The sequence below is a fragment of the Erithacus rubecula genome (assembly GCF_903797595.1).
Source record: "Erithacus rubecula genome assembly, chromosome: 23".
NCBI lineage: Eukaryota > Metazoa > Chordata > Aves > Passeriformes > Muscicapidae > Erithacus > Erithacus rubecula.
In genome coordinates, this window is record NC_136675.1 from 3,299,988 (window position 1) to 3,320,612 (window position 20,625).

The window sequence follows — 20,625 nt, forward strand, 5'->3', positions numbered from 1 at the left end:
TTCATGCCTTCTCCCAGGGAAGTGAGAATTCCAAGTGAGAGCTTTGCCCAGGGTGGCTTTGTGCCTTCCCTGCACCTCCAAAAACAGCAGCAGAGGCAGAGAACACCTCCCACTCGAGGTGTGGTTCCAGAGATCAAGCAGCAGAGTGTGTCTGGGTGGGATGGAGGCACTGAGCACATCTGGGAGCAAGGGCTGAGAGCATCCTGTCCCTGCCACAGCCAGCAGCAGCTCAGAGCAGCTCAGAGTGGGAGCAGGGAGAGCTCCTGCCTGCCCCAACCCCTGCACCCCACTCCTGCCTGCCTGACACTCCCTCCTTCATGGCCACAGAGGCTTGTGTGGTTAAACAGCAGGCTGCATGTAGGATCTGCCAAGGGAAAAGAAAGAAAATCCAGAGAGACCCACAGACTTTCTGCTAAGACAATGCCAGAAAGATCAGCTCTGGCCCCACACAGCCCTGCTCCAGGGGAGCCAGCAGGATGAGGGTCAGGACAAACACACAAGCAGAGCAGCAGGATGTCCCTTTCAACCAACTTAGCCATGCTAAGTGAAACCATACTTTTATCATCTGCTTGATGTTTCACTTTGATGAAGCAGAGACACAACAGCAATAAATATACAACACCCTTTTTACCTGTAACACCCACCCAAGCACCAGCTGTCATGCAGAGCAGGTAACATGTCCTCTTACAGCTGAGCACAGAAAGTCCCTGGTCCTGGCATGGCAGGAACCTCTCCCTCTGCTCTCCTCCTGCACTGAGAGGCTGAAGGCAGCTGCTGGCAGCTCCAAGGCTGAAGGCACCAGAGGAGGATCCAGGGAGCAGCTGCTCCTGCCCTGCTCATGTCCCTCTCCACCAGTTAATCCCCAGCTGCCCCCAGCCCTTGGTGGGTCCTTGCCCCAGGGCCCCTCCTTGGACACCTGGGTCTGAACCCCCCAGAGCTTGAAAAACAAACTGAAAAGCTAAAAACAAACCCAGCACCTTGCACTTGTTCAGCCTGGGCTGCCTCAGAGGAGCACAATGAGCCAGCAGCTCACCTGCAACCAAGATGATTTTTAAAAACTGAAAATACATAACACTGGTTTTTGTTGGTGTTTTTGGGGTTTTCGTTTTGCTTTTTGCTGTTTTGGGTTTTTTTTTTTTTTTTTGCACATCAAATCTCAAAATTAGATTTTAACTTGTATAAAACTCACTTTGGGTAAGCTTATCACAGGTTATTAGAGAATATTTTTAAACCCTAAGTGAACACAACAGCAGAGGTGTTATAGATTCAGGTGGTGAGAATGCTCCTGTGGGCCAATGGGTTTGTGAATGAGAAAAACTGAACAAAATGGAAGCAAAGTTTGCAAGAAGCCATTATATGAGCTGCTGCAATGAAAAGAAACATTCAGAAAAATGGGTCCATTGTTCTGCTTCTGGAAATCAGAAAAGTACCATACTTTTTTCCTTTATGGGATGATTTTTGTTAATTACCTGATGAAAACTATTACATAACATGTGAACTAAACATCAGGTTTTATTTGATCTCAATTTGTTTTGAATAACCATTCTATTTAATTCCAACTTGCATGGAAACCCAGCAATGCAAAATACTAAGAATTGGGTTTGTATGCCATTTGATTTTGTTTGCTCAATTTAAGGAGCCACATTATCTGAACTCCAAACCAGAAGGTGTCACAGCAGAGGAATGGGCTGCAGAATCACTCTCAGCAGCTGCCTTCTGCTCTGCACATCATCTTGATGCCAATAATTCACCACTAAAAGCAAGTGATCTCCAGCTTCTTGCATTAAATCCTGTTTTAAAAATCCTAAAATACAAAGTCCAGCTTGGTTAGGCTTTCTCAAACTAGATACCCTGGATTTCTGAAAGCTGCCTGCTGTGAGCAGCACCTGGATAGACTGCTATTTACTTTCAGCTTGTGCTTTTCAAGCCCATCTGCCTTGGCTTTGAATATAAAGTTTCATGCAAGAAACAGTTCTCCCAAGCTGCAAATAATTAAAGTCAGGATACTGTGATAAAATCAACACGCAGTAATTATACTGGTTAGAGAAAAAAAAGGTTTTATATTACTTTAAAACAGTCACTATTTCCCTAAGAACAAAGCTTTGATTGGAGTAATGAAATTACATCTATTAAACAGAGTTGGAATAAAATCATAGGATCATTTATTTTGGAAAAAACCTCCAAGACCATTAGGTTCAACCAATACCCAGCACTGCCAAGGCCACCACTAACCCATGCCCCAAGTGCCTTGTCTTTTAAACCCCTTAGGGATGGTGACTCCACCTCTGCCCTGGGCAGCCTTTGCCAGGGCTGGACAGTCTTTCCAGGGCAGAAATTTTCCCTAATATCCAAACCTTCAAATCTAAACCTTCCCTGGCACAGCTTGAGGCCATTTCCTCTTGTCCTGTCCCTGGTCCCCTGGGAGCAGGGCCTGACCCCACCCAGCTCCACCTTCCTGTTAGGGATTTTGGACAGCAAGAAGATCCTGCCAAGCCTCCTCTGCCCCAGGCTGAGCCACACCAGCTTCTCCTGCTGCTCCTCATCAGAGTTGTGCTTCAGCCCCTTCCCCAGCTCTGTTCTCCTCTCTGGACATGCTCCAGCCCTTTTGTACTGCAATGAAGTCTTTTTCTGATGGGCCCCCTTGCAGCCACTTTTCCCCCAGCCTGGAGTGTTCCATGGGATTGTTCTGCTTAGGATGCACTCCATTCCCTTGTCTAGAATATTCATAAAGGTACCAAGCAGGACTGGCCCCAGTACTGAACCCTGGGGAACTCCACCAGTGCCTGACCCCACAGGGATGTAGCTCCATTCCCCTTCACTCTCTGGGCACAGTTAGTTTTAAACCCAGCAGAGTACACCTGCCCAAGCCCTGAGCAGCCAGATTCTCCAGGAGAAATGGTGTTCAAGGGTTTACTAATGTTCAGGTAGACACATCCACAGCCCTTCCCTCATCCACAATGCAAGTCACCTTGCTGGAGAAGATCAGGTTGTACCTCTCCCAAACATGTGCTGGCTGGGACTGACCCCTGCTTGTTCTGTATGTGCCATATGATGGCATGGAAGATGGTTCTACAATCTTCCACTCCACTGAGGCCAGGCTGCAGTCCCCAGATGCATTTTCTGACCCTCCTTCTAGATGGGCATTGCATTTGAAAGCATCCAGTAAAGTGAGAACTTCCTGTTAGCCAGGAAGGCTGGGAAATGATGGAAAGTGGCTCAGTGAGCTCTGCCAGCTCCTTCAGTGCCCCTGACTGGATCCTACCTGGCCCCAGAGACTTGTCTAAGTGGTGTAGAATGTACTTCTAGAAATGCTTTTTTATTATCTTTTACAGCAGTGGCTGTAATGTTTTGTACAAGTCCAACCCAAATAACCTATGCAGTTATTTTCACTCCTTAGTTATTCAAGGACCACCACCTTAAAATGAACAGCAACAGAAATACATGAATTAGGAAGCAGAATAGTATAGTCTTCCCATATTTTCTGTTGGAGTATTTCATCACAGTGTGCCCCATGCTGCTGCATTACACACACAGAGGATCAGAGCATGCAGCCAAAGCAATCCAAGACATCACCCAACTAGAGCAGAGCTTTTCCTCACAATGTTTTCAGTCCATGCCACTCACCACAGGACAATCAGCTTCTGACAGAGAGGAGCACAACTTGGCACAGTGCAGCATGGCAGATCTATCTGCCATTCTTTTTTTGGATTTAATTAAAATACCCAAATAAAAACAAAAGTAGAAGAGACACATATTGATATTACCATGCACTGCACAGCTGTTGAGTGCTTTTTATTCTGAATCTTCAGGTAAAATGTGTTCTCAATCACCCCTTACACTGAAATGGCCTGTGCTCCTCCACATTAAGGTGTAAGCAGGCACAGACATATTTTATTCTTCCTTATATCTCAGCATTCCTATATCCAACCATGATAGTATTTCACCTTCCAAGCTGATTAAATATTTCTGACATATTATTCACCACAGGCAGATCAGTGTTTGACTATACCAAGGCAGCACATCCAACCTGCTGCCTGCTCCTACAGGACCTCTCCTGAGGATTTGGCAAAACCAGGAATTCTCTAAAATTTGGAAGAATGTCCCATTTTGCTTTGAAACAGCTCGATTAAAGATCCCAGGAAATGATAGCATCAGGCTGGTTCCTGGTTTACAGAATAAAACAGCCCCTTAAGGAACTGTCAGGAATTGAACAATTTTGTGTACTAAGCTTCATTTTTTCCTTCCTTCAGGCAAAACCAACATCATGGAAATTCTTCGTGAGTTGTCACATCACACTGATGCAAACAAAATGAGTGAGCAAACTGGTGTGTAAAATGTTCAATCTGGTGAAAATAAAAAAAAATGTTAAAGATACTTAAAAGAAAAGGACTCTGTAGTAGTGCAAGCCTGTGCAGAGACAGGAGGGGCTCAATGAGCTTTCCTCCTGCCCCATGGAATGAAACCCCTCCCACAGGTCATTCACCCTCGTGCAGAGCTGGCAGTGGCACAGTGCTTGCCCTCCTTCCCATGGTGTGCAGGAGCTCATTTCTAACAGGCAAACTCAGGGTGCAGTGTCCATGTCTGTGACTGGTCCCACAGCTCCCAAGCCAATGGGAATAGGTACCTTAACCTACTGTTTGAAAATCAGCTGAAGAAAGAAGAAAAAGGAAGTGGGATTTCTGACTTCACACTGTGGGGCCAACTCCTCTGTCCCAAGTCCTACTTTCTAGTACTACTGACTCCTCAACAACCTTGTTTTCCAAACCAAATCTTGAAAATGCCTTTTAAAATCCATCTTCCAGCTTGAAGCATGGTGTCTTTCTCTCATTAAATCCATCTCCTTTGTAAGTAGTTTCCTCTTCATTTCCTTTTTCTGAAGCAGAGCTGAAAAGGGACTCAAGTTAATGAATGAAAGCTGGGCTACACACCAGCCTGCTGATTGTCCTGAGCAATCCAGCAGAGCTCACAGCAAACACTGATACTCCACTATTGGCTTTTCTCATCCTCCACACACACCCACATGTCCCTAGGCACAACACACACAGCTATCTGCAAAATATTGTGACAACCAGAAGAATAAACCTTTGCAATGAATACTGCTGGATGATTTCCTGCTCTCTCTCCATGCTCCTTCTTCCCTCCTTCATCAACCAGGAAATTTCAGAGTCAAATACTGTTAAAGTTACAAGGAAGGCATTCTGTATGCCCTAATTCTGAAGGTATGGATGGTCAAGTCTCCAAATGCTGTCCTGTAGGATTGAAAAATCATGGCTTGATTAAAATTTCATAACCTTAAAACGAAAAAAAAAAAAAAAAAGTGCTGTGAGAAATAAAATAAGAAATAAATACAGTGAGAAAATAACTGAGATCAAACATGGAAATACAAATCTAGGTTTTACTAAGCAATGCCTGTTCCATTGACAGCAAGTTCCCCATGATTTTTAGACCCTTGTAGAGCTGTCAGTGCTCTGCCTGTCTGCAGCTCACTCTGCCTGACCAGTGACACATGCTTGTTTTGTCAGTTCTTATGCAATGATTTTTCAATTCCATTTTGAAACACAGCAGGGAAAATTTTAATGCAGAAAAGAACTGTTTTCACTAACAGAAGATTTGGAAAGAACAACTTCATCCTCAAGAAAAACAACTCCCATTGAGCCCAGAAATCATGTGGCAACTCCTGCTGGACAGAGCCAAGATGCATCACTCACAGGGCACAAGAACACAGAGCTGCTGCTACCTTTCAATACAAATCCAAAGCACAGTCACATCCAGAAACATCAGCCAAGCAGAAGAATTGATTCCCTCCCCTTTTCCTGAGGATGTAACTTGCAGTGAGATCAGACAGATTTCCCCCTGAAGATCACACAGGGTGTGGTACCTAAAATAACCTCACGGCTCATTATACATTTTTATGTTTCTGGGAATTAATAAACAGGTAGCAAACTTCTAGATCTCTATCCCCAGACAGAAAAAGAATGCTGTTTGACTTTCATGGTTTTAAAAATAAACTTCCCAACAGCAGGACACTCTGCCTAATGAGTAAATGCAGGGGAAGAACAGTTTGGCTGGAGAGACAACTTCTGACTAAGCCCAAAAAGGAAGAATCTGGGAAGTCAAGCAAAGATCAGATACCTATGAAGATTTCACTAAAACTGTTGAAGTGTGGCTTCCAGGAGGAAATTAATAAGATCATGAAGATAACTCCATTACTATAAATACATTTTCTTCAGACCCTGGCACTGAGAATCAATCCCTAACTGGATAACAAGCAAATCCCAGTAAAACCAGTGCTGTATGTCCTGGAGTGCCTGATGACCACAGAAATCTCAAGTGCAAGATGAATGCAGGCAGATGAATGACCTGGTCATTGCTTTACTAAACTGTAATTAGTTTTTGTAATTAGTAATTACACTAATTAGTGTAATTAGTCTGTGGCCAGTGTTAAGATTGTGCACTTTCATTTCAGCTGAGACCAGCCTGAGAGGTGTCTTGTTATACAAACTCCTGCAGTGATAACCAAAGCATGTTTAACCCAGCTCTCCATTAAGTTACAACCAGTTTTATTTGGCAGCTGGGACAGGTGAGGAGCAGAGCACAACTCACTTCCACAGCTCTGTCACCTGTGACCATAGGGCTGCTCCCAAGGGCTCTGCAAGAGTGAGAAACAGGACAGAAATTTGGGCAGAAACAGATTAATAATCTACAGAATTACTGTAACTACTTTTGCTATCTTGTAAATTGCCACTGGCAGTAATACTATTGACTCATAGGGACTTTCTGGCTTTCCTCAGGTCAGGCAAGAATGAGTATTTTGTAACTTCTTTTATTTTTTAAAGCAGAAGAATTCATTTCTGCTCATACCCAGAAACATCAACATAGCAGGACACTTGGCATGTGAGCTAACTACTGGATAGAAGGGGGAAAAACAAAGAGTAGAATAAGAATTAATTCTCATGTCTTTGCAGTTCTACAGAATACCAAGTTAATGAAGAATTGAAGTGCCCCTGTTAACTCTGAATCACATCTTCTAGAAAGGCCAGTTCCCTTTCCTGTACCCCAAAAAGCTCTGAATGGACAGGAAATGGGGATTTAAAGCACACAGAATAATCAAGGCAACAGCTTTGAAATTTCTAGAGCTTTTATAAAGGCAGGGAACAAAGCACCAGATATATCCTGCAAATGGGATCAGACTTGCATGTGAAATTTCAAAGTCCTGAACCAACAGTGTTGTTTTCTGTGACAGTATTTTCCCCAACAGGTGGGTAAGAACAAACATGCCTTTACCAAAAGAACAGCATGAGGAAATCTGAAGTACAGAAAACTAGTATCACTGTTTTTCTATCCAAAACACCTCCATGTGGTTTTGAAAATACATTCTCTTCTGTTCTGAATAATTAATGATTATTAATCTTGTCCTAAATATTCATTTTTCTACCCTGATCATCTTAAGTCAGTAATATTTGAGGAAGAATTTCTTAAGCTCTCTCAAAAAGAACAGGGCAAGAAAGTGTCACAGGAAAGTCACTAGTATGAGACTGACTTGTAAAACCCCAGAAATGAAATTACACATAACAGTGTATTCTGTATAGAAACAGGAACCATCACCCAAGGTTTAAAACTGCCACATGCTTTATGTGATGTTCCAGCTGGTGACTCTCAAAGAAACAGCACTGTCAGTATTCAAACACAACCAACAAACATTTCAAGACACAGCAAGAAGCTCCTGGGATGCAAGAATAGTGTTCTGGTCAAGGCTTAACTCAGTGAATTGCTCCATCACCTCTGAGATTAGGCTAGACATACCCTTAACCCAAACAAAAGTCTATTTAAGAGATTAAGAGTCCCCAGTTGGCTCCATCACAATATTATATTAATTTTTTAAATACAAGGCTTGTCTTCTAGTTTATAGAACTGATGGGTGACACCTGGAAAAGACAGGGCAGTGATTGGTGTGAATCACAATGACACCAAACCCTAAAGGGGCTGCTATGCCCTGCTGTGCCACAGCACTCCCCTAATCATGTAGGGTAAGGCATCAGGAGGAGATCCATGCCCTTGCAACATCACCTTCACTGAGGCTCTGGAGGCAGCTGCAAGAAGAAAGAAAGGATTTGAAATTACTCCCTTGGGTACTGGAGTACCTCCAGTCATGGCATCTGCACAAATTATCCCAGAATCTCTGCTGGAGAGGGGCCACCAGAGAATACTGCTGAAGAGATGCTGGTTTGCAGCCCTTTAACCAAGTAGAGGGAAAAAAATTCTGGACAAACTAGGGTGAAATAAAGAAAATCAATTAAAGGTAAGACAAAGCAAGAAAAAGCTGAAAAAGACATTTCTCAACTTATAATCAATATGCAACCTACACCATGCCACTGTCTGGAGAGGGGTGTCTGTAGACACTGCTTGGTGCAAGAATATATATAAAACATCAGTTGCTAAGTCCTGACACAATTCTATTTCAGGCTGAAAAGTTTCCACACCTCTCCATCCTGGCAGCTCCTCTTCCAATCACAGGGTTTTGCAGACCCAGTGAAAGTTTTATCAAACATCTGTTTGCTAAGAGCAGATTTCAGGGAAAAAGAGCAGAGACTTGCCAAGAAGGGAAAAAAAATAAAGAGGGTTATTTTATGGGATCCACTCACATCCCAATGCCATATTATCTGCTTTATGCCTTGAGTACCTTGTGTACAGCATGGCTTGCACACAGAACACACCCCTTGCCTGACTCTTAGCTCAATTACAGTATTTCAGTATATTTTATCTAGTTTTATTTTTAGTCATCTATAGCCACCTTTTCGTACACAGAAGTTAGGAAATGGTACATTAGTCTGCTGCAGAGGGGCTCCAACTCATTCATACAACACATGGAAACCCATTTATAGTGTCCTCTAACATACTCAACTCAAAGTTCTTTCAACATCTGGGTATTTCCAGGGCAAAGTTTTGAGAAGTTATAAATACTTCTGAAGTCATCAATTACTTGGGAATTCCTACAGCTATTGCTCACATCTGTGACAGTTTTTCAGACAAATTATTTGAAAAGCAACAATTTTTCAATCTGATGTGTTGCACAACCCAATAATACAGAGTTCCCCAGGAACCAGGCCAAGAGAAGAGCTGAGGGGGACACAAAAGTTGCAGGAAAACACTGCAGGAATTGCAGCAGCTTGGAAACTGCAGGACCTCAAGCTCAGCGATGTTTTAAACAGAGCAGGGAGAATGTACCAGCAGATCACTGCTTCTGTGGCAAAAGCTGGATAGCAGAACTCCACCAGTAACAGGGATCACACCATGACAAGGAAAACCCCTCAAACACAGCAGGTTCAGCACAACAAGCCTGAAGGTTTGCAGGCTGAGAAAGTCACTACGTTCATGCATTTTTAGAAGTAGCTTATGATGAAACCACTGACTTGAGGCACATGAATTGTGATTCTCAACTAAGCATACCTTATTCAGCTTCCAGAGTTTAAGATAATCTACAACATACAAAACTGCAGGACACCAAACAAGTGGCAGGTAAGATTCTCATGATTGTCATCATCCTAATCAGTATGTTGCCCGTTAATTACCAGCTGGTTACTACATGACATGTTAAGTGTATCACAGAAGCAGAGCTAGCTCCAGTCTGAAAGCAAACTCCACCGTGATTCTGTTTGAAGCTCCATCAAGGGCTAGCTCTAGCCTGGAAACATTCAGCTACACCACGCACCACAGCAACCAAACTAACAGGGCACTGTGTGCTGCAGCTGGCTGTACACAAAGCTCCAGCAACTCTGCACAGCATTCCCAGAACCAGGAACATCCAGCAGAGCCCATCTGGATCCAACCTCGCTCGGGAGGCCCAAGCATCCTACCAGACTGCAGCAGCAGGGAAACGCAGCCACGAGCGATGCAGGTGTGCAGAGCTGTGCCCTGGGGAAGCCGGCACAGCCTGAGCCCGGCCACCCGCGGCCATCGGTGAGCCCTGAACCCAGGCTGCCTCCGGCCGCCCCTCAGTGCCTGGGCGAGCGCAGGGAGCCGGGCAGTGCCCCCTGCCCCTCCTGCCTTTGCGCCAGCGGCCGAGCAGCCGGCAGAGCCGGGCACGCCCCGCCGGGCTCGGGGTCAGGGTCCGGCCCCGCGCCCCGGTCCCGCCGCGGCCCCTCGGGCCCGCGCTCGGGCGGGCAGCGGCAGAGCCCACGCCGAGCACACGCCTCGGCCTCACCGCCCGCGGCCCCGGCCCGCCGGTCCCAGCCCGAGCCTGCCAACAGCACCGGGGGCTGCGGGAGTGCTCCGTGCGCAGGGCCCCAGCGGGTTCTTACCGAGAGGCGGCTCCGGAGCCGGGCCCGGGGCCCGCAGCGGACATGGCAGCGGCGCCCGCGCTCCCCGCCCGCCGCCGGAACAGAGCGCGGCGCCGGCAGTGGCGTCACGGCCCGGGGCGGGACCGCGGGGACCGAGCCGGGGCTGAGGGGATCGAGCCGGGGCTGAGGGGATCGAGCCGGGGCTGAGGGGACCGAGCCGGGGCTGAGGGGACCCAGCCAGGGCCGTGTGGGAGCCGCCGCTGCGGGTCTGGCCGCTGTCGCCTTCCTGAGGCCGCCCCTCCGCTCACTCTCCCCGCGGGTATTTCAATAGAGGGGGCCCGGCCAGCCCAGCTGGGTGCCACCAAAACCGCTCCATCACCGCCCTCCTCAGACGGGCAGGGGAGAAAAAGCAGAATGAAGGCAGGTGGGGTGAGAGCAAGGCAGGAGAGATCTTTCACCCAGCACCGGTATGGCAGACGTGACTTGGCTGGGGGAATGTGTTTAATTTATTGCGAGAGAAATCAGAGTAGGGTAATGGGAAATAAATCCACATCTTAATCCCTCACCCCTCCCTGCTTGTCGGACTCGGCTGTGATCCCGATTCTCTCCCTCCTGCCCCCGTTACACGGGCCGGGGAATGGGGGATCACACACGTTCCCTCTCTCAAGGCAGTTTTCTCCCTCAGAGTTTTCCCAGCTCCACACGGGGTATTTCCCGCGGGGTCGGTGAACAGGCGGCTCCACTGCGGGCCCCCCATGGGGTCACAAGTCACGCCAGCAAACCTGCTCCAGCACGGGCTCCTGTCTCCGCAGGTGCTGCCAGGACCCTGCTCCAGCACGGGTTCCTGTCTCCGCAGATCTGCCAGGACCCTGCTCCAGCACGGGCTCCTGTCTCCGCAGGTGCTGCCAGGACCCTGCTCCAGCACGGGCTCCTGTCTCCGCAGATCCTGCCAGGACCCTGCTCCAGCACGGGCTCCTGTCTCCGCAGATCCTGCCAGGACCCTGCTCCAGCACGGGCTCCTCTCTCCGCAGATCTGCCAGGACCCTGCTCCCGCACGGGCTCTTGTCTCCGCAGGTCCTGCCAGGAACCTGCTCCAGCACGGGCTCCTCTCTCCGCAGGTCCTGCCAGGACCCTGCTCCGGCCTGGGCTCCTCCAGGGGCATCTCTGCATTCCCTCCCTCCGTGGGCTGCAGAGGAATCTCAGCCCCAGCACCTGGAGCAGCTCCTGCTCTCATTCCCCACCGTCGCTGGGCTCTGCAGGGATGTTTCTCTCAGTCCTCACTCCCCTTTTTTTTGGCTGCGAATTGCTCCTATGCAGTAACTGTTTTTCCTTTTTTATTATGTTGTCCCAAAGGTGCTGCCAGCATCACTGATGGGCTCAGGTCCGACCTGGAGCCTAATGGTTTTGGCTTCATTAGACACAGGGAAAGCTTCTGACAGCTTCTCACAGGAACCACCCCTGCAGCCCTCCCCACTCCTTGCCTCCTCCACTACTACAAAATCAATATATTAAAATGATTTGTCACATCACAGCCACAGAATTAATCATATAAATTTCCCATATCCAGGTCAGAGAGTTCAGGGAGTTTTGTGTTGTTGGATTTTGGAGAGCTCTAGCAGATTTTTCAGGAGTTGTTTCCTAACTGAAGTTATTTCTTCCCCTTCCCTCTTACCAGATAGAACTCTTCTGAGCCTTTAATTTCACTCCTCCCAAGAGTTCATGCGATGGTTTAAAAAAAAAAAAGACACATTGAAGCTGTTTCGGTGTGGTACCAATGCTTTCCTTCAAGTATAAATACAGAAAGATAAGAAGGTGGGAAAAGTTAAAGGACAAACTTGGGAAACACACTTTATTTAAAAAAACTTGCGAGGATCCATTTCATTGCAAGGTAAAGTAGAGTAATGCAACATTGTGGTAAGAAAAGTATTTCCAGGAACAGAAGTAGCAGCTGGGTTTTAGAAATGTATTTTTACTGACTAGTTTGCGTAACATCTCCTGAAGTGGCTTTGGGGCTTTCCTCTCTGTTTATTCTTTTCCTCAGATGGAAGTTTATGTTTGTTCCCTGAGCCCACAGTGCTTGCTGTGGAGTAAAGCCTGTTATGTACCCATGGTAAAGAGCTAAACTGTAAACTATTGGAAGCTTTCCAAGAACCAGGAGCAGATCGTGCATCTGCCAGCTTTAAGATTTAAAAATCCTTTCAATTTCCTCCAAGAGTTGCCAAACTCGATCTGTCAGGGCTTTAGGGTCTGTGAAATGAGGAGCCAAGGGGGGAAAGCAGGTCCCACCATCTGCCAGCTGTGAGAGCTCCTCCTCCAGAATGTGCTCACAGAAACAGAGGCAGATTCCTCCAGCAAGCCACATTTAGGCTTTTAAGTTAGAGAAATTGCTCCCTTTCTGTGTGCTGAGGCTCTGCAGATTCAGGGTGCATCTTTGACCGTGCCAGAGGAGCATGAGGTACTGGCAAGTGCAGGCTGTGGGTGTTCTGCCATTGCTGGAGCACAGCCCAGCACTAGGAGGGAGATGCATTCTTATTGTGATCAAACTTTCCTCTGGCACTGGGCCTGGAGTGCAGGGCTGGTCCTTACAATGGCCTTAGAAAAATAAACATCTTAGTTCTTTTCCTCACTGGCACCAGCTGCCTGAGGAGCTCCAGAGGACACATCTGAAGGTCTGTATTTGCACTGGGTACAGGCAGAGCAGCACATTGGTCTTGTCTTTGGAAAGACTTGAGCTTATCTCTCCTGTTCTCAGGGAGGAGTGGGAAGGCTGCTGTCCTGCACATGAATAATTGGTGTCACAGGTCAGATACACTCTTCCTGTCATCAACAGAATATGTTTTTTAGGGAACCAACTACTGTTGTGAAAACAAGTAAGTTCCCTTGCCTGCCCAATTTCCTGTGCTAGATTGAGCAATCTGGGTCAGAAAAGGAACCCCAAGTGTCTCATGACTGATAACAGAACTCAACACCCTTGGAAAACCACTTTGCCCTGTGCCCCAGTGGACTGCATCCAGCCCTGGGTGAGGGCCTCCAGTGCTGTTGGAATGTGTGAATTATTTCTCTGTCAAGTGTCCTGACCTAACACTTCACTTGTTCTAGATCAAGAACTAGTCAGCTTTGATTATTTGCAGCACAACTAGAAAGGCTGGAGGAATGCATAATGTAATTGCCATAACCCTAATTTAAATAAATAAGTGCAAAGGTACAGAAGCATTTTAAGCTTTTTTTCCTTATCATAATGCCCATGCTGACAGTAGCCCTCTGTTACCTGGAGCCTCCTGAGAAACACTGGGTGACTGCAGTCAGTCAGAAATTACCAAACTGAGTGCATGAGGCCACTGCTGGCCAGTTCTGCTCTCACACAGGAAGCCAGGGCAGGTTCCCTTGGGCCATAATGCTGATGTGGTGGAGGGAGGGCTAGAGATGTGCTGAGGCACTGCTAATTTCTCTTCCTACCCTGCTTTATTGACCCAAGATCTGCAAGCAAAGATTCATTACTATTATTCATTACTACTCCCAGACATGTATCAAGTTTGGATCCCAGCAGACCCCTGAGTCACTAAGAAAGGCTGAAGGCATCAGAGGTGCAGGTCACTTTGACAGCTGTTGAAGAATTCTGTGGACTGCATCCCTTACAGCCACTCAAGAGCTTCATCAGCTCAGACTCTCTTCACAGGACCATGTAAGCTGCTTAGAAGGTCCACACGAAGATACTTAGAGCTCAATTAGGTCTTTTTGAAGTCCTTTACAGCTGATACTGGGTCCACTGCAAGAGCTGGGGATGGTCTGGACCAATACAATAGGTAATTTTGGTACACTCAGCCTCTGGCTGCTCACTGAGAGGCTCAGTGACACATTTCTTTCATGTTAAAGCAGGTCATCTGAGCTGTTCTCAGTGCCCATGAGAACACAAGCCTGGACAGAGGGAGCTTTGCTGCCAGGTTCCAGTTCTGCCCATTGGATGTGACAGAAGAAACGAGCACCCATTCTTCTGTCCAATGGGAAAAAGAAAATGTAAAACCCTGGTCCTCTGTTGTGTCCCTTGGTGCCTCTTGAGAAAAGATGAGTGAATGATTCATGCCCCTCCTTGTGCAATCAGAACACACAAGTGGCCCTAACAGATCCTAATGACGTCCTCTTGGTGAATTGTGCCCTCGATCACTGTTTCTGTTGTTTGCCTGGAGCATTTGCGACTCCCTTTCATGCTTTTCAGGTTTTCTGAAAGATGCTTCTGGAACTTCTTGGTGAGGAAGCAGTAGATGATCGGGTCCAACACACAGTTTGTACTCAAGAGGCACAAAGTCACCTGGTGAGCATCGTTGAGCTGCTGGCGCAGATGACAGTTTTCCTTCTTCCACTGCTCCAGAACTGTCAGAGTCCAGGGCAGGTCCACGATGTGATGGGGCACAAAACTTATGATGAACACAGCCAGCACTGTGCACACCATCCACAGAGCCCTCTGCTTGACGTGAGCACTCTTCCGTGGATGCACTGACTTGGAGAACAGGGTCCTGATAATGACAATGTTCCAACCCAGTATTAACAGGAAAATGATATAGAAGAGGATGCAGATGATGACATGAATGGCAAGAACAGCTGAAACACCAGCAGAGGTGTCATAGCGCTCAAAGCACCGCGTGAAATTCCTGGAGCCAACCTCCTCCTGATTAGTATTGTTGTCAAAAAGGTAATACAAAGAGCTGCCCACTATGATGATCCAGATAGCTGCTGATAGGTAGATACCCCTTCTCTGGGTGGTCAGCTGAGCTGCTTTAATAGGATTAGTCACAGCTTGGTAACGGTTGTATGTGATGACCATCAGAAAGGCAACAGAAGAGTAGGTATTAACAAAAAACAAACAGCCAGCCACGTTACACAGGAAGTCAGGCATGATCCAGTCTCCTTGGTGGTGGTAGTAAACAATCCACATTGGCATCGTAACTAAGAAGAGCAAGTCAGCTACTGTCAGGTTCATCATGAATATCTTGATTTCATTGAGTTTCTTGGTGGGGTAAATCCGGCTGAAAATCCAGAGAACATAGCAGTTGGCAACAAAGCCCAGAATGAAAATAATGCTGTAGAAAACAGTGAAGAGGTTGTAGCGAAACTCAGAGTCTATGTGGCATGAAATGTCAGAATCAGCACTGCCTTCCACACCTTCTTTGTCCTTCCCAGACATCATGGCGTTGATGGGCATGTCTGAAGCAGTTTCCTGCCACAGCTTTTCTTCTTACCTAAAAATAGACAGCAGAATTTAAGCTGATTGGTTTGGCACCATTGCTAAGCCAAACCTCACCTTTCATGATCAGTTATCTATGACCATAGGAGTTCTGCTGATGCTTTGGTTCCAGCCAGACACCTGCCATGTCTCCTTGGTTCTCTCTTTGGTCCCATTTCCACAGCATGCAAACCTGTGTGTCTTCATCCAGCATTGTTTGCTGCAGTAAGGTCTCAGATCACTGATCTCTAATCTTAAAATACTTTTCTGCATGAAAGTTCTTAGACAAAAAATAATCTGTTACTCTTCCCTGTCTCAAGTTTCTTAACCTTTTACTAGAATCAGGAGGGTTTTCTATGATTCTTCCTCTCCCTGCATTTGGTTCTTCTTTCTTCCCCTGCCACCTCCCCATGCCCCTACTTCCCACCACGGTTCCTGATACTTTCTAACTTCTTTATACTTCTTTTAAAGAATTCCAGATGTGAAAAAATATGTGATAAAAATGTCTCACAGAATGTCACAAGAGTGGTGGTTGGAAAAGACCTTGGGAGATCACCTGGCCCAGCCCCTGCTGAAGCAATTACCCTGAGCAGGTTGTGCAGGATGACATCCAGGCTGGGTCTGAGTAACTCCAGGGAAAGAGACTTCTCAGCCTCTCTGGGCAGCCTGTTCCAGGGCTGTGTCACCCTCACAGTCAAGAAGTTTTTCTCATATTCAGATGGGATTTCCTGTGTTTCAGTTTGTGCCTGGTGTCCATGACCTGCTGCTGGGCAGCACTGAGAAGAGTCTGGCCCCATCCCCCTGACCCCTCCCTGCAGACACAGACAGACAGGAATAATGTCCCCCTTCAGACACCTCTTCTCAAGGCTGGGCAGCCCGAGCTCCCTCAGCCTTTCCTCATCACAGACATGCTCCAGTCCCTTCATTATCTCTGCAGCTCTACTGGAATCCACTCCAGGAGCTCTATGGCTCTCTAGAGGGGTTTAATTATAGATTGAGGAGCCCAGAAGTGGACATAGCATTCCAGATGTGGCCTCACCTGAGCTGAGTCGAGGGACAGGATCACTTTCTTCACTTGCTGCTCCTGAGCAGGTGCCCTCCTTCCTCTGAACAGTCTGGATCCTCCCCAGCAGCAGGGAGTGCCAGGAAACCCCATCCCATCCTCTGTGGGCTGAGTCCCCCCCTGGGTGCCCTTGTGGTGTTGTTCCTCATTTACACATTTGCACATTTGCAATTTTCCTCTGCAAATGAGGAAGTCAGCTGGAGCTGGAGCTTGCTCTCTGGGTTTTTTTTTGCAGAATTGCAGCACTCAGTGCTGCTCTCCAGTCATCTTCCTAGGGTCCTGTCCTTCCTCACCCCTCTCAGGTCCTCTAAGGACATGACAATTACAAGATTTGGACCTTCCCAGGCATCTCCATCCTGGGCAGTGCTGATTTCCAAGAGTCATTAAGCTCAGTCTTCCAGCCATGGAATGGGCACACAGCCATGGCAGTGCTGGGAGCTGGCCCCAGATGACACTTGTATTTCATATGTATTTCTCCTCATTTACCTTGATCTCTGCCACCCTCCTGAGAGCCCCCTCATCTCCAAAGGGCAGTAGATTATTCAGGTGGTGGGCTTCATCACTAGTCTGTCATTAGTATAAGGGATAAAAACCCACGAAGTCCTAATTACCTAAGATCATTAGAAAACTTCTTTCCCCCCCCACCCCAAATCTGCATCATAAATTCACACTGCTGGGACTGTCTGCAACACCAGCAAATAGTTCTGGTGCTTAGGGTTGGCATCTTTGCTATAAAAGGTGGTCTATTCATGTGGCACCAGACCTGAGTATACCAGGAGTAAGGAAAAAAAAAAAAGCAAGTAATGCAACTCTCTAGCAGTATTGATGAGGAGAAGTGCTTACATCCAATATGGGTACAGCTGTTGTTCACAAAGTCCCTTCAGACAGTGCCCCAGGGCACTGTCCACCCACACCTCCATTTCTGGTTCTGCACAATGGCATGGTGGCCATCAAACTTTGCCCAGGAGTTCTGGAGAACTCTTCTGTCAGCAGACTGCACACCAGCTGCCAGAGTCTTGCACAGAACATGGGCTGGAGCCACAGGGCTGTGCTCTGGAGAGCTGGGTGTGAGAACTGCTCTGTGACTGCTGAAATCTCTGGCAAGGTGGTCTGTGGGAGATGGCAGTGCGTTTCTCTGAAGCCTGTTCATGCTCCCTGTGCCAGCAGAAAGGCACCACAGGCAGGGTACAGGTGGCTGTGGGTCCTGGTCTCTGCTGCCTGACCAAACGCCCTGAGACCTCCAGCCCAAGCCACTGCCTTGCCCACAGTCCCCCAGCCAGTAATCCCAGCTGGTTTGTACCATCAGCTGCACTGGATGCAGGGCTGAAGTGACCAGCACACTCAGGGCAGCTGCTGGTCCTGCTCCCAGTCCATAGACTCTGCCATGGACTCTGCCCTCAGGATTTACTGGCTTATAGATACAAACAAGCTCTGCATCAGCAAGAGTATATTCCAAGAGGAATAGTAGTAATAAAGTATATTTTCTGCTTACCTGAGTTGAAAAAATTCAGCACAATATGTCCATCTTCAGCCTTAGTAGCAGTGGAGGTTTCACTGAGGATGCTTGGTTGTCTTCCAGTTGTTATTTTCCCTGCCCTGGGGCTGGACAGTCTCCACACTGGCAGCTCTTAAGAACAGAGCACCAGAATGGGAGCAACTGTAGAATGATTGCAGAGTCACCGGAAGAGAGGAAATGTGTTTCATCAGTTAAAGGAAATGAGAAATAAAATAAGTTGTAGAGAAAAGACAATTAGCCACAGCAAAAGTCTGGAAATTCCTTAAGGCTTTTCCTCAGTGTCTGTTCCTGATGATCCTGGAAGAGGAAAAAATTGGGATTTTCCTCTAAAGGCAGAATAGGAATGCACTCTGTGTCCCCAGCTGGATTTGGGATTAAACAACTTTTTGAGTATCTTCCTCCCAAACAGACGAATGGCAGAAGAGCTTTCATTTAATAACTTCCAGGAAAGGAAGAGAAAGTCATACATGGACAGACTCATTTCCTAGCAGTCTCCTTCACTCTTCAGCAAGAACTCCAAGACAACCACAAGTCCATGGACACCACAACTGGCACCACAGAACAGGGTGGCCAAGGTAGCTGGGAGCCCCCTGAGCTGAGTGGAACCCCTGCAATATGAGGAAATGGCACCACATGGGATGGAAGCCTCAGATGGGGGGCTGGCATGTGGAGCAAGGGACAGCCAAGCTCTGTGTCAGGCCACATGAGGGTGAGCTGAGGCTCCTGCAGGGATGCTCCAGAGCTGTGCTGGGATGGAAGCTGCAGACATCTCCTTCCCTCTGCCACCAGAAATCCTCCCTCCTTTCTCCTTCCCATCAGCTGCTGTATGGAGAAAGGAGCCTGACCCTTCTTGGATATACAGAGCCCCAGCTCTTCCAGCTGCTCCTGGGAGTTTGAGCTTAAAACCAAACAAAAGTCAAGAGCGTGCTACAGAGGTTGGCTGGCAGCCAGCCCAAATCTCTGGGGAGAGCAGCCAGCAATGTGGGGAGGTAGCAACACTTGATAAATCTTGGTTCACTGTCCTGCCACAACCCAGCCATTAGAGGAAATGAAAGCCCAGGGAGTTTTGGGCTGGGGAGGAACCTTCAGAAGTCTTCATCCTTCCTCTGCTCAGCCCTGCAGCATGGCCATTCTGCATTGCCAGGTCTCTCTGCTCCCATACAATGCCCAGCTCCTCCCTTTTACTCCTTTCCCTCCTGGGGATCCTCTTTCCCTGCTCTCCTGGCTCTACTGCCGATTTCTGAGCATGTAACTGACTCCAATATTAAGATGCATTTTGCCAGTGGAGGCTGGGCTCGTTCAGCATTCCTGGCAGTCTGACTGCCCTGTACTCTTCTTATCAAGAGCAAGCTACACTGCATTGGCAGAGAAGAGCCCTCTAAGGAGTGCAAATGGAAGAGCAGCATTTCAGCTGATGGGTCTGTGATTGCCCTGTCAGTGACACAAGCAGCAAACAGAGACACGATGAAATACCAACATGCAGCTTGTGACAGCTCCAGCCACTGACACACAGATGAGCTTGGTCCCTCCTCATTCCAATCCTCAGGACACATTCTTGAGTGCCAGGATGGGTCTTTGAAAAACCACAAAATTCTTTTGGAGCTGCAGCACACACTCAGCTGGTGCTCAGTGTTACTGTCTGTGAGCTCACAGTACTCATGTAACACTCCACAACATTTTCTTTTGCTTGTTGCGGGAAATAAATACTAAATAAACTCCGCTTGCCCCGTCATGAGCACAGCCTGTCCCCACCTCACTACCAATTCTGCAGGAATGTGCCCTGGAGCTGGACTTGCTCAGCAAGAAAACACACCAACCAAACGGCCAGAAGCCACTCTTGGGCCAGTGGCACTCCCAGCTGCTGAGGCAGGGCATGGCTTCAGCTGCTGGCTGTGCCACAGGGATTGCCCAGGCTGGCAGAGAATGTCCCTGCTGGGAGCTGGACAGCCTCAGCAGCAGGTGAGGAAAGGGAGCAGGGCAGCCTCCAGCTGTTTTCAGTTCCCAGCCCTGCTGCACTGGGCAGAGGGGTGAGTTCACCATCTCAGGATTTGTGTGCTACAGCCCCAGGCTGTCACAGCTCTGCTGGAGGCAAAAGCCATGTCCAGCCTGTGCTGCCACAGCTGGGACAGTGCTCCTGCCACAGCTGCTGCCCTTCTGCCCCATCTGCCTGCCCAGCCTGGCCAGGGGCTGTGCACGAGGGGGATGAGAGACCTGCCCTCCCTGAGAGGCTCCAAGCACTGCCTCCTCTTCCTCACCTTGGTAAGGGCCAGGCAGGGCTCCTCACCTTGCTTCACAGCATGGAAGTGAAGCCAGGGTCGCTGTCACTCAGGGGTGGAACGGGACCTTGGTGAGAGCAGTCCCCCTCCCCAGAGCCCCAAAGGCAGCAGCAGCACCCACCTGACTCACACTGTCATGAGGCACCTCGTCACCTCCCCCCTGCTGGCTGGGCTGTGCACAAGGAGTGCCTTCCCACACCCACGCTTGGAGGGTGAGGATGTCTCCAAAGCTCTTGGCCCTGAGACACCGTGGTTCAGAGATCCATGGGGACAGA

General features: G+C 48.0%; 2 protein-coding genes across 7 annotated transcripts in view; both read right to left on the reverse strand.

The window, feature by feature from the left end:
* EYA3 (EYA transcriptional coactivator and phosphatase 3) overlaps nt 1–10,390 on the reverse strand; it is a 39,819-nt gene extending 29,429 nt beyond the window's left edge. For 4 of the 5 annotated variants that reach the window (XM_079325816.1, XM_079325817.1, XM_079325813.1 and 1 more), the window contains exon 1: nt 10,299–10,390. The gene's annotated coding sequence lies outside the window, so the exon portion shown is untranslated. Of the gene's footprint in view, nt 1–8,067; nt 8,091–10,298 lie in introns of all 5 variants that reach the window. The other variant, XM_079325814.1, reaches the window with a different exon arrangement.
* Nucleotides 10,391–12,040: 1,650 nt separating this feature from the next.
* On the reverse strand, nt 12,041–19,399 carry PTAFR (platelet activating factor receptor). 2 transcript variants are annotated; one of them, XM_079325713.1, is made up of 2 exons: nt 18,051–19,399; nt 12,041–15,511 (listed from the first exon to the last, which is right to left on the reverse strand). In XM_079325713.1, exon 2 carries the CDS (start codon nt 15,472–15,474, stop codon nt 14,392–14,394), a length of 1,083 nt encoding a protein of 360 aa, XP_079181839.1. In that variant the 5' UTR covers nt 15,475–15,511; nt 18,051–19,399; the 3' UTR covers nt 12,041–14,391. The 2 variants fall into 2 exon arrangements, with proteins under 2 accessions (XP_079181839.1, XP_079181840.1); XM_079325714.1 differs by lacking the exon at nt 18,051–19,399 and adding an exon at nt 16,535–16,812.
* Nucleotides 19,400–20,625: the final 1,226 nt, after the last annotated feature.